This window comes from Cervus elaphus, chromosome 4 (genome assembly GCF_910594005.1).
Source record: "Cervus elaphus chromosome 4, mCerEla1.1, whole genome shotgun sequence".
In the NCBI taxonomy this organism is placed as follows: Eukaryota; Metazoa; Chordata; class Mammalia; order Artiodactyla; family Cervidae; genus Cervus; species Cervus elaphus.
In genome coordinates, this window is record NC_057818.1 from 48,447,456 (window position 1) to 48,465,438 (window position 17,983).

Genomic DNA, 17,983 nt, shown 5'->3' on the forward strand with positions numbered 1-17,983 from the left:
CTTCTTGGACCAGGAATCGAACCCGTGTCTCCTGCATTGGCAGGCAGATTCTTTACCAGAGCCACCAGGGAAGCCCTGTATGATGTTTTTTAAAGCCAGGAGAACCGGGTGCTCATTCCGATTCTGCTGCGTGACATCAAGCAGGGCCTTCACCACTCAGAGCCTCAGTTTGCTCTCTGTGAAATAAGAGAACTATGGCACTATGGCGTAGGAGGACAGAGGGTAGCTACCTTATAGACACTCCCCCTGAGCTTTTCCACCCCAAGCACACCTTCGGCAGAGGTTTGGAGTCTGTGGGCGGGGCACCGTCTGAGGGCGGGGCCTTGGTCGCCCGGGTCCAATGGGAGCCCGGGGGCGGGGACCTCCTCCCAGCCCTGTCCAGCACACGAGTCCTCCACGCAGTTCCATCTACCCCGCGGGTGCCTCTGGCGTCCCCAGAGGTCTCCGACCCCAACCCGCCCCCAGCCCACCCGCCCGGCCTTCAGCCCCCTCCTCTTAGTCCCCGACTTCAGTCCGACTTCAGACGCCTCGGGCTTCGACATCATGGGTGACGGAGGAGAGGGCGAGGATGAGGTCCAGTTTCTGCGGACCGTGCGTATCTCTGTGTTGGGGTCTCTGGGACTGTCTCTCGGGTCCCTCTGAGTGTCTCTTTGTCTCTGAACTCTCTGTCCTGATTGCTTGTGGTCACTGAGACTCACGGTCTCTTCCTCTGTCCCTTTGGGTGACTGTCACTCTTATGTTTCTCTGTTTTTCTCTCTCAGTCTTCCCCTGCCTTCCTTGCCAGAGAACCAGCAGAATTTGGGACTGCAAAATGGGGAGTGGGGGTGTCTTCCGCCACCTTCTCTGACACTAGCAATTTGTCCCAGAGAATGGGGCCACTGAGAGAGCACTCCCCTCCCACCTCTCTGGAAGCAGGCACTTGGGGAAGGTGGTTCTAATTCCTGAGCTTAATTTAGCTGCCCCCCTCCCCCACCCCCCACCTAGCCCTAATTCTCTTCTTGCTCCAGACTCTGACCTATTTAAATTCTTGGGAAGGGGGCTGGTGTGGGTTGAAGGACCGAACTCCCCTGAACTCCCAGCCCTTGAGGGTCTCCTGAGGGTCCCTCTGGTTCTGGGTCTTCTTTCTTCCCCCACTTGGTCTTGGGGAGAAGGGTCAAATATGGATGCTAATGGTCTCTGGGTGGTGTCTCTCCGGATCTGTCTCTTTGAGTTGTTTGCACCTCTGTCTCTCTCCATCTCTGTCTCCCTGTCTCTGGCTTTGTTCTTCAGCTTCAGGCCATCTGCGTTTCACACCGCGTCTTCAGTGTCAAAGACTGTGTCTCTCCCCGCATCTCTGATCCTTGGCTGGGGGGGTGGGGCAGGGCAGGGAATTGGAACAACAGGTGTCCCTCCCAGAATAGACCGTTTTTCTGGGGCCTGGTCAGGGGACAGGAGAGAGGATGGAGGAGGGGTTGCCCATCTCAGTGTCCTTCCCATTTTTCCTCCCAGTGGTTCTGCTGGGTGTGGGGGTGTGAGGAGGGGAGACGACGTTCTCACTACTGGGCCAGGTCTGCTGATCCTGCACTAGCCCTTCCCCACCCGCTCCGGGCCCTGGGAAATGCTGACACAGCATTCCGGCCCCAGAATAGGACCCTGGTGAGCCAGCTCTGGTTTCCTGGGAGGGAGGAACGAACAGCTGGGGCTGGTAGTGAAGGATGGGGACAGCTGGACATTCGGCCATGGGAGGAGGCCTAGCTTCACCCTAGATGCTTGCCCCAGCTCCAGCCCCTTAGCAGACATCATGGGTTGGGCTCTGCCCTGCTCCCCAGCCCTAATAAGACCATGGCCATGGCCATGAGCCCTTGAGCAGCCACTCTGCATCAGGCGCCATGCCCAGGGCCTCAGCCTCCGGAGGCATCTAATTATATCCTTGCCGCTCTGTCTTCTGAGGTAGGGCCCTATCTTTATCTCCCTGGGAGTTTTGAGGGAAACCGAGGCCTGAGTGGCAGAGTCACTGACCAAGGTCAAGGCCAGGAAGTGTCATCTCTGGATGCCCCTGGGTACAGCCCTCTTGCTTTCACAAGAGGAAGACTGGGCTCCGACTTGCCTGGGTAGCCAGCGTTGGGTTCTAGAGGCCTGGCTTTGGCATCTCTTGGCCCCAGACTGGGTCCATTTTCCTGAACTTTATTGAGGTTATCGGGTGATTTTCTCAAACTCTTATCCCACCAGTAAGAAATATATTTTATATTGCAACCCAGTACATGCATCTATACACATATATTATAAAAAGTCAACTTTATCGAGTTATAATTGACAGGCAATAAGTTGTACCCATTTTAGGTGTTACAGTTGACAAGCTGTCCACACCCATGTAACCACTATCATAATCAAGACACAAGACATTTCCTTTACCCCAGAAAGTTCCCTTGGGCTCTTTTCAGTAATCATCCTGCTCATCTGCTTTATGTTACCATAGATTCCATTAGTCACTAACCAGTGTTTCATGTAAAGTATATGCTCATTTGTCTTGCTTCTTTTGCATACTGTAATATTTTTGACATTAATCTATGTAGCATGTATTAAGAATTCATTCCTTTTTTGTTGCTAAGTATTCCTTGGTGAATATGCTGCAATTTGTTTATCGGTTCACCTGCTGATGGACATTTGGGTTGCCTCCAGTTCATAGTATTATGCTCGAATTAGGTGCATTCACACATGCCTATTTTTAACTGAAACAAGTTTCATAAAATGTAGGTAGCCCTTAGAACATGAGGGGCATGCTGCTATTTTCTGTTCTTGCTCTACTTTTATTTCACTTTTTAAGCATGATGGCCATGGTCCCCAAATTCCTTTCATTTCCTTCTGATGGGTGGCAACATCCAGCCTTGCCCAGGCTGGGGTTTCTCAAAGCTTGGCCCAGGTCAGAACCTCCTTGGGTCTGGTTAATGGTCCAGATTCCCCACTGACCCCAGAGCTACTGAATCAGGCTCTTGGTATTGAGGGGGAGAGTAGGGCAGCTAGGAAGTTACCTTTTTAACCAGCCTCCTCCCACTTCATTCTGATGTAGGAGAAAGTTAGAGATTCATTGGCGTAGGGATTAGGCTCCCTGTCTCTGGTTTACATCTTGGTTTCGCCTGTTTCCTAACTTTGGGCAAGTGATTTTTATTTTTCTCTCTGAGCCTCCATTTCCCAGTCTGGAAAATGAGTACAAAAATATGTACCCTGAGGGTTCAAGGGGTACATGCAAATATCTCTCTGAGCTCATCTCCCACTTTCTCCCCTACTCTTGAAGACAGCACCACCAGGCTGTCTCCCTTGCTTTTTCTGTTTTTTAAATTAATTATTCATTTATTTGGCTGCACCGGGTCTTAGTTGCAGCTTGTGGGATCTAGCTCCTGGACCAGGGATCAAACCTTGGGCCCCTGGCATTGGAAGCACAGAGTTTTAGCCACTGGACCACCAAGGAAGTCCCTCCCTTGCTTTTTCTGAACACCCTCAGCCTCAGGCCTTTGCACAGGCTGCCTCCTCTTCCTGGAACATTCTTCCTCCAGAGATGATCAGGCCTGATTCTTTCTTGTTATTCAGACAAGGTTCAGCTCAAATGTCACCTCCTTGCAGAGGCGGTCACTTCACCCCCCTCACTGATGTCATCTCTACCCCCAAGAGCCACTCACTTACATCACCCTGAGTTATTTTTTTCCAGAGCACTTACACTAAAATTAAAATTATAAATTGATTCACCTTTTTTTTTTTTTCCCCTTACTGAGCAGCATGCAGGATCTTAGGTTCCCTGACCAGGGATTGAACCCATGCCCCCTGCAGTGGAAGCACAGAGCCTTAACCACTGGACAACCAGGGAAGTCCCTGATTCACCTGTTCATTACATCTCCCATAAGGATGTCAGCTCCACAGCCAGGGATTTTGCCTGCTTTATTTGCTGTTTTATATCCACACGTAGTCAGTGTCTAGCACAGAGCAGATGCTCAGTGTTTATTAGATGCATGTAAAGCCCTGAGCATGAAGTCTAGCAGACAGTAGGTGCTTGATAAATGCAAACCATACAATCCCTTTGAATAGATAGCATATACCCGGATGTCGGGGTTGGGGGTTATAGAACAGAATAGTCCTGGGTCCCCTCCTCCCAGGCTGGATAGAAAGAAAGAGGGCTGTCTATGGGGAGTAAAGCCCAAGGTTTGCTGGAAGGACTAGGGGCTGTGTGACTTCCGGCAGGACGCCTAACCTCCTTGAACCTATTTCCTTGGCTGTAAAATGGAATAATCACTGCCTTACTTGGTGGTTAAACACCGAAGTCTCCATCAGTATTTTTCCCCCCATCAGTTTTGGTTGAAACCTCTGTCAGTAAAAGTGTTGAGCATGCCCCTAAGTACATTTATATTAATTATAAATGTAATACAGGCTACTCAACTAACATATCAAGAAGTAGTCTAGTGTTCTAAGAGTGAGGCATATTGGGAATTCCCTAGAAGCCCAGCGCTTTCATTGCCAAGGGCCTGGGTTTGAATGAAAACAACAACAACAACAAAAGGCGGTGTGTGGCATATAGAGCTGCAGCATTGGGATCAAATCTCAGCTATGCCATATTCCAGCTGTGTGACCTCAGGCAAGTCACTTCACCTCTCTGGGCCCGTGTTTCCACAGGTTCAAATACCAGGACTTATCTCAGAAGTTTGTTCATTTTACCTACATTTTAAATTTACTTCAAGCTTAGAGAAAAGTTGTGAGGTTAGCTCAAAGGACTCCCACGTAGCCTTCAGTCATTTCCCCCAGATGTTAAGATGCTTTCCCTTCCCTTCTCCCTCTCCCTCTCTCCAAATGTCTTTTCTTAAACTGTTTGAGAGTAAGTTGTGGACATGATAACCTTAACTCCTAAATCCTTCAGTGTCTGATTCTTAAAAAACAAGGGCTTTCTCTTCTTACAAAGGGGAAGATGATGGCTCAGATGGTAAAGAATCCATCCGCAATGCTGGAGGCCTGGATTTGATCCTTGGGTTGGGAAGATCCCCTGGAGAAGGGAACGACAACCCACTCCACTATTCTTGCCTGGAGAATCCCATGGACAGAGGAGCCTGGCGGACTAGAGTCCATGGGGCCTCAAAGAATCAGATACAACTTAGTGATTAACACTTGGCTGTTGTTGGTGGTCTCTCACAAAACCACAGCACAGTTATCAAAATCAGGAGATTTCATGGGAACTTCGCTGGTGGTCCAGTGGTTAAAACTTCACAATTTCAATGCAGGTGACATGGGTTCGATCCCTGGTTGGGGAACTAAGATTCCACATGCTGTTCGGCATGGCCCCCCAAAAAATCAGGAGATTTCTGATGGCTGTGATACCATCATCTAATTCACAGGCTATATTCACCTGTCACCAGCTGTCTCTATACCGTCTTTGCAGCATCTCCCCTTCATCCAGGATCCAGTCCAGGCTCTGGCACTGCGTTCAAGAGTCACTAGACAGCACTCCTTAAATGATAACTACTATTAAAACAACACACAAAAGAGAAGTTGAGATCACTGCGCTTAAAAGCCATTTAACTCCAGAGGCCAATATTTTCCATCCTTTTGGACCCCCACCTGGGAGTCCCTGGAGCCACTTGGCATGGGTGCGTGCTAAGTCGCTTCAGTCGTGTCCAACTCTTTGCAACCCCATGGACTGTAGCCCGCCAGGCTCCTCTGCCCATGAGATTGCCCCGTGATTCCAGGCAAGAATACTGGAGTAGGTTGTCATGCCCTCCTCCAGGTGATCTTCCGGACCCAGGGATGGAACCCGCTTCTCTTAAGTCTCCTGTCTTGGCAGGCAGGTTCTTTTACCAGGGCGCCCCCTGGGAAGCCCGGAGACCGTTGGACTGGAGTTCAAATACCAGTTCCTCCTCTTATCAACCATCTGGGCTTGGACAAGCCATGTCCCCTCATTGAGCTTCTGTTTCCATATTTTAACACTGGGATGACACTGGCTCGGATCTCATGGGGATTTTAGAGGCATGTAGAGCCCTCAACTCGAGCCCCTGCTGGATAGATGGCGAGGGTGGGGGTTACTAGCAGTATCTTTTCCACGAGGGGAAGGGGTAGACCGGGGGGCGGAGTCTCGGGGCGGCGCCTCCCCTGACGCTCGGCCCGCCCCCAGGACGACGAGGTGGTCCTGCAGTGCAGCGCCACGGTGCTCAAGGAGCAGCTCAAGCTCTGCCTGGCCGCCGAGGGCTTCGGCAACCGCCTCTGCTTCCTGGAGCCCACCAGCAACGCCCAGGTCTGTGCGGGACAAAGCAGAGGGTCTGACGGCAGAGAGGCCGGGACCTGAAGAAGGGGGTCTGGGGGGGTCTGGAGAGGGGGTGCTCTTCCCACGAGGGAAAGGGGCGAGGTCTGGGGTGGGCGGAGGTCTGAAGAGGGAGGGGCGGGGGGCGGAGGGTCTTCAACCCGAGGCAGAAGGGCCGGGAGGGTCAGGGGGTGCTAGCAGGGGGCTGACTAGGGAGGGGCTGGAGGCTGAGAAGTGGAGGGAGTTTGGGGTCCGAGCCTGAGGTGTACTCAGGATCTGAGGGAGGAGGTGACCTGGGGGGATGGGGTGGGGGCTGGGAGAGGGAGGGGATCTGGAGACTGACGGAGGAGGCGGCCGGGGGCCTGAGGTGCCTGGGGTGGGAGGCTCAGGGGGGCGGTGTGAGGCCGGACCCGCCCTGGTGCATTTGAATCCGTGACCGCCGCTGTCTGAGGGAGGGGCAGGAGCTAGGACTGTCTGCTGGAGATGGCGGGAGGTGGGGATTCTCTGCGGGGAAGGCCAGGAGGAGGCTCCAGAGTTGGAATGGGCGCAGTGTGTCTTGCTGGGGGAGGGGGAGGGCTGAGGCCTCTTGAGATTAGGTGGGGTGTGGACACTTCTGTGAGGTTCGGGCGGGATAAAGGGGTGTTCAGGAGGAGGAGAATAGAGGTATTTCCTGGGATGTTGGCGCGGATGTGGGGGTGTCTGAAGTGGGCGGCAGAGGGTAGGGCTTCTTGGAGGGTTGGGGTCAGGTCTGGGTCTCTAAGGGGTGTAGGTATTTAGATTAGGGGCAGGGGTGCACCAGCACTTTGGAGCTTTCAGGGCCATCTTCACCTCTCCCTACCCCTACCCACCCCCTCCCCAGAATGTACCCCCCGATCTGGCCATCTGTTGCTTCGTCTTGGAGCAGTCTCTGTCCGTCCGAGCCCTACAGGAGATGCTGGCCAACACCGTGGAGGCCGGTGTGGAGGTGAGGCTCCCCCCAGGTGGGATGGGTGGCAGGGACGGGTGGGAGGACCTGGGGGTCATTTACCGTCCTCTCTTCTTCCTCTCTCTGCCCTGCCCCCCGCAGGCCCTCAATTTGGATAAGTGGGTAGGTCTGGCCTTGGGTGTCATCTGTTCTTGCTACCTCTCCTGACCCCAGGCCTGCCTCTTGGGCCCAAACCCTGCACACAGGGGTTGGGGGTCTCCCCCACCCCGGTTGTCAAGGTCTGTGGAGCCCAGAAAAGGCCAGGCAGGAAGGAAGGAAGGGGGTGGGGGCTTTTGAGCCCCCTGTTCCGCCACCCACTCCTTCCTCCTCTTTTCCATCCTTTCCTCCAACTCCGCTCCCAGCTCTTCTCTGCATGGGACCTCTCCCCTCATCACCTTCTGCCGCCCCAAGTGTGGATCCCCTCTGGTCCAGGAGTGGGTCTGCCATGTGATCACGTGGCCCCATCACATGGCCCCCTCAGAGCATGGGCATGTGATGGGCATGTGATGGGGCATGATGCCTTTGAGCATCCGGGTGTACCCACCCCTCCAAGAGGGGCTGAGTCTCCTTGTGCCTGGGGGTGAGGGGGTGGTGGCAGCACAGGGCAGGTCTCTATGGACGATGCTCCAAGGCAACAACTGGCAGGACAGTACCGGTGCCCAGACGTGTTATGACGGGTGACAGCAGAGGGGGCCAAGGTCCATGGAACATGAGATACGGGGGCTTCCTGGAGTGACCCTAGGTATCTGAACCTCTGGAAGAGGGGTTCAGCCCCCTGGGTGACTTTGGGGCCTGGCTAACAAGTTGAAGGAGGCGAGGAGGACAGAGTGGGCTTTGGGGAATATAAAACACCCCATCCACAGCTTTCTCAGAGACCAGACCCTGCTTCCCCGTGGAAGCAGGGAAGCTGAGGCAGAAAATCTGTTTCTGGTCTGAGCTGAGTTTTCTTCGAATTCAGGCCTGAGCATGGTGTTTTCCGGGGAGCATAATCCCTCCTGGTAGGCCAGATGTTTCAGGGGGGCGCCTATTCTCACTCTGTGCCCTCCGTGCTCCCACAGTCGTCCCAGGGTGGGGGACACAGGACACTCCTGTATGGCCATGCTATCCTGCTCCGGCACGCGCACAGCGGCATGGTGAGTGCATCCAGGATGGGGTGGGGCAGGGTGGGGGCGAGGGGGCAAGGGGACAATGCCCACAGGAGGCTCACTCCCCACTCCAACCCTAGTACCTGAGCTGCCTCACCACCTCCCGCTCCATGACTGACAAGCTGGCCTTCGATGTGGGACTTCAGGAGGATGCAATAGGTACAGGGGCTGGAGGAAGGAGGTGTGATGGGGACACCGCAGCAGGGAATTGGGGTGCAGAAGGTCTGCAGGAATCTGGGAGTGGGCAGACATGGGGGACTTTGGATAGTCTGGGGGTGTGGATGGACATATTCTGGACAGAGAGGTTTGGGTGGACATGGGGGAACTCTAGGCAGAGAGTCTGAGGGCGAGAATGGGAAATTGAGGCAGGAGTAACAGGAGAGTCTGGGGAGGAGGGTTTGGAAGGCTCCGTGGCTGGGAATGCCTTGAGGAAGAGCACTGTTACCTGGAAAATTCCATGCGTCCAGGGGGTCGCAGAGTCAGACATGACTGAGTGACTGACCACACACGCACACACATCCAGAGAGCCCTCTCCTCCCCCACCCATAGGAGAGGCCTGTTGGTGGACGACGCACCCGGCCTCCAAGCAGAGGTCGGAAGGAGAGAAGGTCCGAGTTGGCGATGACCTCATTCTTGTCAGTGTCTCCTCCGAGCGCTACCTGGTGAGCAGCCCCTCCCCCACCACAGCTCCTGCTGCCCCCCGGGGCTGGGGGTTCATGGGACCCACCCTATCGCCTCATCATGGGTTTGCCTGGTCTTTGGCCCCAGTGTCCTGACTCCCAGTTTCCGGTTTCCATCCAATTTCTGGTTTCCATCCAGTTTCTGGTTTCTGATGCCCCATTTCCTGACTTGATCTCGGTTTCCTGATCTGTGACCTCTGATTTTCTGTCTGCCCATTTTTTGGCTTCCACCTTGGTTTCTGACTGACTCTGGAACTATTGTTCACACCCTATCATCTCTGACCCCCGTATCCTGGTGGCCCCCAGCACCTGTCGACAGCCAGTGGGGAGCTCCAGGTTGATGCCTCCTTCATGCAGACACTGTGGAACATGAACCCCATCTGCTCTGGCGGTGAAGAGGGTGAGGACCCCAGGCTTCTAGCCCCTAAGCAGATACCCCCAAAGCAGACCTCCAACATCACTCCTCAGACCCCAAATCTAGATCTCCCAATTATAACCCTTGCTCTTAGATCTCCAACTGATGCCAAATCTGAGACTCTAGAGCTCAAATCTCCAAACTGAAAACTCAACGTCAGATTCTAAATTCAGACCCCAAAACTTATATGCCAAACTCAAGTCCTAGAGGTCAGACCCATAAACTCAGATCCAAAGCTTGAAACATTAAATTTGGAGCTTATCTGTCAGATTCAAAACCTCTAAAGGCAAGCACAAGCTTATCCCTCAACCCCCAAAACCAGCCCCCACAAATTCAAACTCAGATCTCCAATCTAAGACCCCTAATTCAGACCTCAAACTCAGTCAATCAACCTCAGTCCTCCAACTTTAACCTCAAATCTCCAATATCATCTCTTAGTTCAGACTGCCATACTAAGACCCTAAATAAACCATGGCCCCAAAACTTTGACCCCAAATCTCATACCTCAAACCTCAGAGCCCTAAGCCAGACCCAAGCTGAGACTCAAGTCACAGATAACAAAATTCAGGCCTTAATCTCAGACCCTGATACTCAAATCCACCAGTTTGTAACTACAAAGCTCCTATCTCCCCAGACTCAGACCCAAAAGTTAAAACTTTCAAATCTCAGACCTCAAACCTCAGATACTAGCCTCAGACTTCCAAAGTAACACTTAAAATTCAGACCCCAACTTCAGATCCAACCACTGTACTTCTAAACCCAGGCCTCGAAGCAAGCCCTGGAACTCTGACCCCAGTGTCAGGGAATATTAAACCCAAATCTTTGATGATGTTCCCTGACCCAACCTCAAAAATCCAAACTCAGACCTTTAAAGCCCAGACCTGCAAACCTCCCAACCTCAGCCCCACACACCCAGACCCCCAAAATTAGATCCCCACCTCAGACTCCAAATCTCATGCCTCTAGCTCAGGCCTCAAACTGAGCCCAAATCTCAGACTACCACTTTGTACCTTCAAACTCAGATGTCCTATTGCAGACCCCCAAACCCAGCCCCCAGCTTCCCACAGGGCAGAAGGAGGGCCCTCAGTTTTGGTTCCAGACCTTTTGGGGGCTCCAGCTCCCCGTGACCACCTGCCCTTGCTTCTGTCCAGGCTATGTGACCGGTGGCCACGTCCTCCGCCTCTTTCATGGACACATGGATGAATGTCTGACCATTTCTCCTGCTGACAGTGATGACCAGCGCAGGTCTGGGCTTGGGACAAGAGGGTCTGGGGTCTTGGGGCTGAGGGGTGGGTGGCAAAGTTTGGCTGGGGAGACTGGACCTTACTATCTTCCACGTGCCCAGACTTGTCTACTATGAGGGAGGATCTGTGTGCACCCACGCCCGCTCCCTCTGGAGACTGGAACCGCTGAGAATCAGGTAGGGGTCAGGTTGGGGGAGGCAGGATTCAGGGGTTGTGAGGGGTTCCTGGGGGCCTGGGAAGAGAAGAGGGTTTTGAAGGAAGAGCTGAGGAAGAGACTGGAGGGTTCTGAGGGAAAATCTGGGGTCCCTAAGGGAGCAATGAAGGTCCTTAGGGGTCTTGGGGGTGGTGAGGGTTCCTCAGGCAGAGATCGGGGATCCTGACTGAAACTGTGGGGAGTGGAGGGGAGAAAATGACAAATCTGGGAAACCTGGGTGCACCAAAATTATCTGGGGAAGCTCTGAGAAAGAGGGCCTGAGAGAAGTTTGGGGTTCCCGAGGGAGACCTGGGGGTCCTAAGAAAAATCTCAGGGCTCCAAGGAAGGCTTGGGGCCCTCTGGAACAGGGCAGAGGGCTTGAGAAGGTTTCAAAGAAGACTGTGGTGTCCATTGAGAGAACTGGGGACCCTCTGACCCCCACCTCGTCCTTACCCTTTGCAGCTGGAGCGGGAGCCACCTGCGCTGGGGCCAGCCGCTCCGCATCCGGCATGTCACCACCGGGCGGTACCTGGCGCTCGTTGAGGACCAGGGCCTCGTGGTGGTTGACGCCAGCAAGGCCCACACCAAGGCCACCTCCTTCTGCTTCCGCATCTCCAAGGTCGGTGCAATCAGGATGCCTGCTCTCACCTGGAGCTCTAAATTCCACTCCAGCCCCACCTCACACTTTGGAATCTCTTGTTGGGGGGGGTTCCCCATTAAACTCCCAAGCAGAGGAGGCTGACCTCTGACCCCTGCCCCTGTAGGAGAAACTGGATACAGCCCCCAAGCGTGATGTGGAGGGCATGGGCCCCCCGGAAATCAAGTATGGGGAGTCACTGTGCTTCGTGCAGCACGTGGCCTCAGGCCTGTGGCTCACCTATGCTGCCCCGGACCCCAAGGCCCTGCGACTGGGCGTGCTCAAGAAAAAGGTGGGTGCCTGGAGAGGGGAGGCCTGGGCTGCAGGCTGGGGCAGGAAGGGGGCTGGGGGTGGTCACGCTTGAACCTTCAGGGTTTGAGCATGGGATTGAGAGAAAGACAAAGACTGAGAGAGAAATTGAGATTGACAGACATAGGAAAAAAGTATATATATATAAATTATATATATAATATATACATTATATATATACACACACACACATATATATATACAGTGGGAGGGAGGTTCAAGAGGGAGGGGAAATATGTATGCTTATGGCTGAGTTTCATTGTTGTACGGCAGAAACCAATGCAACACTGTAAAGCAGTTATCCTCCAATTAAAAATAAATTAAAACAAGAATGAAAATAAAGTGGAACATTTTGGAGGATTTTGTCAAATTACACTAAAAGCTAAAAAGATATGTCCTTTGGCATAAGCGATTCTGATGTTAGAGATTTATCTGTAAGGGAATCAATTGGATAATTGTACAAAGATTTGAGTATATTTATCAATGTAAATGTCCAGTTAAAAAAGAATATATAAATGAAGAGAGAGATATATATAGACAGACATGAAGACAGAAAAATAGAGAAAGATAGACAGAAATATGAAAAGACAGAGATGGAAAGAAAAAGATGGACAGTAACAAACTGAGAACAATATTCAACCAAGTATTGAGTACCCCAGTTGTTCTGGATGTATGTGTGGAAAAATAGGCGAATTAGACTGACCTATTCCCTGCCTTCCCCATCTCAGACACTGACTAAACTGTCTCTAATGAAGTACAGTTTTACAACCGAACAGTAGGAAAGCTATTAATACTTTTGGTAGAGGGAACAGCATGTGCAAAGGCCCTGAGATTGGGATGAAGTTGGTCTGTTGCAATCACAGAAAGGAGATCTAGTTTGGCTGGCAGAGAGTGAGCAAGGGGTGGATTATAGAGATGAGGGCAGAGAGGGGATGAGAACAGATTGTGTAGGGCCTTGTGGGCTGTGGTGATGGGGGGAGGGGGGGAATCTTGACTTTTACCCTGTATGAGATGGAGCCAGAAGAGAGTTTTGAGCAGGCCTGGGGATGACCTGATTAAGGTTCACAGGGTTCCTGAGCTGCTTGTGGGAACAGACTATGGGAGTGAGCAGAGTTGGAGGAGGGAGTTGGGGTGGGAAGGGGCAGGTGGGGGGTGACCGTGGACAGCACAGGGGTTTCTGTGGAATGAGGATAGGGAAAGAGTCTGGTTGTATTTTGAGGGCAGAGCCAACTGGATTTTCTGACAGATTGGATATCAGGGTGAAAGGGACAGCGAATAAGGATGAGGCCATTATTTTTGCCCTTTATGTCCTGAGCAGCTGGAGGGAGGGAAGTGCCATTAAGCGATTCAGGGACAGCCAAGTGTCAGCTCAGGAGAACAGGCCCCAGGGCTGAGAACAGAGACATGCTGAGTGAATAGACTTGCTAAGTGAATAAGTGGGAAGACTAGAGTGGCACCTGTTTGTAAAAAAAAAGTGAGGCCTGAATTTGGATACAAGAGCAGAGGATTTAGAGACAGGCCTGGACCAGAGAAGGGAATGTGGGAGTTGTTGGCAAGTGGATGATATTTAAAATTGCTGGACTGGGTGGGGTCCTGGGGAAGTCAGCTCAAGGGAAAGTCAGTTGCTGTGATGGGCTCACCTCCCAGAAAGGTGTGCAGGCATTCTGTCTGGGACATGTTAGGTTTGGGGTGCACTGGGGCTTTCTGATGGAGGGGGGATATTAAATAAATAGGAGATACGAATGGAGAGGATCTGGCCTGGACAAGTAGAGACAGAGAGGGAGACAGTGAAAATCAAAGAGGGACAGAAAGAGAGAGAGAAAAACAGATGCTTGGACTTACTTGGTGGTCCAGTGGTTAGGAATCTACCTGCCGACGCAGGGGACGTGAGTTGGATCCCTGGTCTGGGAAGATCCCATGCGCCTTGGGGCAACAAAACCCGCGCACCACAACTACTGAAGCCTGCACTCCTTAACTTTGTTCTCCACAACAAGAGAAGCCACTGCATTGAGAAGCCCATATACCACAGTGAAGACCTAGTGCAGCCCAAAATAATAAATAAATAAATAAAATTAAAAAGAGAAAGAGGCAGAGAGAGATGGAGATAGACAGAGAGGGAGGCAGGGAGAAAGAGACAGTGTGGGATAGACATGAGAAAGAGAGAGAGAGACAAAGGTGGACAGACACAAAGAGGACAGACAGAGGGATAGAGAAAGAAGAGAAAGCTAGAGGGGAAAAAAGAGAGCGGGATTGAGGATGAAAGACACAGAGACAGATGGAGAGGGATGGTGGGGGGGGGACTGGTAGAGATCTGGTGAAAGATGGGGGCACTCAGGGGGCTAAAGTCTGGGTGGAGGTCTGGGGAGCATGGCCCTGAGTGACTGGGTCCCCCTCCTGACTTCTCTGTTCCACCACTGCCAGGCCATTCTGCACCAGGAAGGCCACATGGACGATGCACTGTCACTGACCCGCTGTCAGCATGAGGAGTCTCAGGCTGCCCGCATGATCTACAGTACTGCTGGCCTCTACAACCACTTCATTAAGTGAGCCTCCAGCCTGCCCTGCCCTAGGGGGCCAGGTCACACCTTGACCCCCATGCTTCTGCAGTTCTTACACCTGACCATTACAGCTCTACCTCTGACATTCACATGTCTAACATAGATAAACTCCTGATCTCTATACACTTGGGGCTTCCTTGGTAGCTCAGCTGGTAAAGAATCTGCCTGCAATGAAGGAGACCCCGGTTCAATTCCTGAGTTGGGAAGATCCCCTGGAAAAGGAATAAGCTACCTACTCCAGTATTCTTGGGCTTCCCTGGTGGCTCAGATGGTAAAGAATCCACCTGCGATGCGGGAGACCTGGGTTTGATCCCTGGGTCGGGAAGATCCCCTGGAGACGGAAATGGCAACCCACTCCAGTATTCTTGCCTGGAGAACTCCATGGACAGAGGAACCTGGTGGGCTACAGTCCATGGGGTGGCAGAGTCAGACATGACTGACGACTAACCACAGCTATACACTTGACCCCTAATCTGTCCTCTACCAGCCATGACTTTGACATCACATCGCTGATCATTACCTAGTTTCACACCCCTGACACCCAGACCCTCGACCCTAGGCATCCCTTAGCCGTGACCTATGCTTGCATGACGTGTCCTACACAGACGCTTTGCCCTTGGCGACTGTGTGAGCTCAGGCCGATGCCCCTCTATCCCTGCGCCTCCGTCTCCCCCTCTGTTAAACAGGTGTGTCTATGGGAGTCCTGCGGGGACTCGGGGTGGGAGGGGGCGGCACTTGCACAGTGTTCCGGGTCCCTTGCTGACCAGTGCGTGGTCCCCGCAGGGGCCTCGACAGCTTTAGCGGAAAGCCGAGGGGCTCGGGGTCCCCGGCGGGCACAGCGCTGCCTCTCGAGGGTGTCATCTTGAGCCTGCAGGACCTCATCGGCTACTTTGAGCCGCCCTCCGAGGAGCTACAGCACGAAGAGAAGCAGAGCAAACTGCGCAGCCTGCGCAACCGCCAGAGCCTCTTCCAGGAGGAGGTGAGGCAGCAGCCCGGGAGGGCGGGGTCTGTGGGCGCTGGGGGCGTGGCCTATGAGAGGGGCGGAGCCTACCGGGCCTGAAGAAGCGGTGGTCTGAGAGGAGCGAGGCAGGAGGAAGGACCTGTCCGGTGTGAACAGGGCGGGGCAGCAGGGTCATCAGGGACACGCGAGAAGGCGGAGTCTTGAGTGTCCGGACTGAGCGGTGGGCGTGGTTTTGGTGAGGGGCGGAGCGTGTGGCAGAGCAGGGGCGGGGCCTGTGAAAGCGACTTGGGACAGGAGCCTGGAGGCCCGGGGCAGGACTTGTTTCCTTTCGTGCGAGGACGCGGCGCGGTGAGGGTAAGCTCTGAGCCAAGGCAAGCCTGTGGAGGCAAGGCCTGAGAAGTCAGAGGCTGAGCTGCCGGCCTCAGGGGGCGGTGTCTGTAGGGGCGGAGCCTCCGGGGTGGGAGGACAGAACCTGAGTGGGGCATGGTAGAGGGCAGGGCCAGAGAGGTTTTCGGGTATCAGGTAGGTGGTGTAAGGAGGGACTTCAGCTTGAGTCACAGGCTGGGAGTTTGTGTTTTACGAGAGAGACTTGGTGGTCTCCACTCGGCGAGAGGTCTGAGTGGGAGGGGCCGAGAGAGGTGGGAGGCTGGGGCTGGACAGAGGCCCAGGGTCTGATATTTCCACACGGTGCTTGCGGAGCATTTTCATTTAAAGTCTTCCAGCTTGGGCCCCCTTCCTCTTCAGGGGCTCCCATTCTGATGGGGGCGGCAGACTTAGAAATGATAATACTAACAATAACAAAATTTATGGCGTGGGATTAGTATACGCAAAGCATTTGGAATAGTACCAGCACATAGAAGATGCTATATTGACCATGGTTATTGTTACCGAATTTAGCCCTTACTGTATGTTATGGGTGTTGTATACCTGATATCCTCCCCATAACCCCATGGGGGATTGTAATTCCCCTATTGCAATGGGAATTACAATATGTCACTGAGTCGCAGAGAGATTAAATAACAACCACTTACTGAACAGATGCACCAGAGGGATTATAGTTGTCAACAGAACAAAAATCCGTGTCCTTGTGGAGCTGACATGGGGGAGAGGATATATGATCAATAAAATCGGAGGATTATAGGGTATATTATACAATGATAATAAGTGCTAAGGAGAAAAACAAAGCAGGGCAACCATAGAGAGTGCTGGGATTGTTGCACTTTAAGGTAGAATGGGCAGGGACTTCCCTGGCAGTCCAGTGGTACTCCCAACGCAGGGGATGCAGGTTCGATCCCTGGTCAGGGAACTAGATCCCATTTGCCACAACTTAAGGTTCCATTCCTGCAACTAAGACCTGGCACAGCCAAAGAAATAAATATTAAATATAAATAAAGTAGAATGGTCAGGGAGGATGACTTGAATGAAGATAGGCAGCTACACCTACACCTGAGGGAAGGGAGATAGAACAAGTACAGGGGCCATGAAGTGGGAGTGTGCTTGAGAGTTTCCAGAATAATGAGGAGGCTGAATTGACCGAAGCTGGGTGAGCTAGAGGAAGAGTGGGAGGGGATGAGCCCAGAGAAGCGACAGGACCAGGCCATGGTGAGGACTTTTGCTTTGGGAGTCACAGAAGAGTTAGGTCTTTGAAAGTCACAACTGGCTAGGGCCAGAGCCACTCTGTGTGACTCCAGCTGGTTGTGTTCTCTACCACAAGGCACTGCATCTCTTACCATGAGCCCAGGGTGTAGATACAATAGTTGTCATAGCAGTCTTATTGTCTATTACTGTTGGAATGAATCCACAAATGTGGCTTATCCATATGATGGCTATGGATGCCTCTCAGCTATGAAAATGAACAAATGACAACTGCATGAGACAATGCTGTTCATCTTTTTTAAACAAAATATTTTTTTATTTGGCTGAGCTGGGTCTTTTTAGTTGTGACATGCAGGATCTATAGTTTTGGCATATGAACTCTTAGTTGCAGCATGTGGGATCTAGTTCCCTGACCAGGGATTGAACCTGGGTCCCCAGCATCAGGAGCACAGAATCTTAGCCACTAGACTACCAGGGAAGTCCCACAGTGCTCTTAATCTTAAAACCTAGTATTGAGCAAAAGAACCCATGTATAAAAGAATACTTACAGTATATGTCAAGTTCAAAAACAGGCAAAATGCCACTAGACTGTTTACCAATGTACACATAGGTAGTAAACATAGAGAAGCAAGGAAAGAATTTCCATACAAGTCAGGATGACAGTAATCCCTGACTGAGAGGGTTGTGTAATCAGGAGGGGCATTGAGCTGACTTCTGGGTGGCTGGCAATGCTCTCTTTCGAGGTTACACAAGTGTTCTTTATATTTGTGTGTTAAACTATAATCACTTAATCTTTATTATTTGCAGATGCTGTCTTTGCAAATATGCCTACTTGCTCAGATTTATTTGTAACCCTCCCCCCGCCCCAAATCAATATTTGCAGTGTATTTGTGGTCATCTGTGGACATGCGCAGAGAGGAAAAAGTTTAAGTCAGCTGATGCCTTGTTTCCAGTTGAGGTTGAACAAGGTGACAGTCTGCCTTTTTATTTCAACTCTCACCTGTAAACAAGCGTCCTTTTCATATTGGCAT

General features: G+C 52.2%; 1 protein-coding gene across 5 annotated transcripts in view; it reads left to right on the plus strand.

Moving 5' to 3' along the window:
- Positions 1-397: 397 nt before the first annotated feature.
- Positions 398-17,983, plus strand: part of RYR1 (ryanodine receptor 1) — a 125,310-nt gene continuing 107,724 nt past the window's right edge. For 3 of the 5 annotated variants that reach the window (XM_043894483.1, XM_043894499.1, XM_043894508.1), the window contains exons 1-13: positions 421-591; positions 6,125-6,244; positions 7,110-7,214; positions 8,273-8,347; positions 8,440-8,518; positions 8,909-9,021; positions 9,346-9,439; positions 10,606-10,699; positions 10,800-10,874; positions 11,354-11,510; positions 11,656-11,820; positions 14,259-14,380; positions 15,179-15,374. In XM_043894483.1, coding sequence (XP_043750418.1) covers positions 544-591; positions 6,125-6,244; positions 7,110-7,214; positions 8,273-8,347; positions 8,440-8,518; positions 8,909-9,021; positions 9,346-9,439; positions 10,606-10,699; positions 10,800-10,874; positions 11,354-11,510; positions 11,656-11,820; positions 14,259-14,380; positions 15,179-15,374 — 1,443 coding nt within the window. In that variant the 5' untranslated portion in view covers positions 421-543. Of the gene's footprint in view, positions 592-6,124; positions 6,245-7,109; positions 7,215-8,272; positions 8,348-8,439; positions 8,519-8,908; positions 9,022-9,345; positions 9,440-10,605; positions 10,700-10,799; positions 10,875-11,353; positions 11,511-11,655; positions 11,821-14,258; positions 14,381-15,178; positions 15,375-17,983 lie in introns of all 5 variants that reach the window. The other 2 variants (XM_043894492.1, XM_043894498.1) reach the window with 1 other exon arrangement.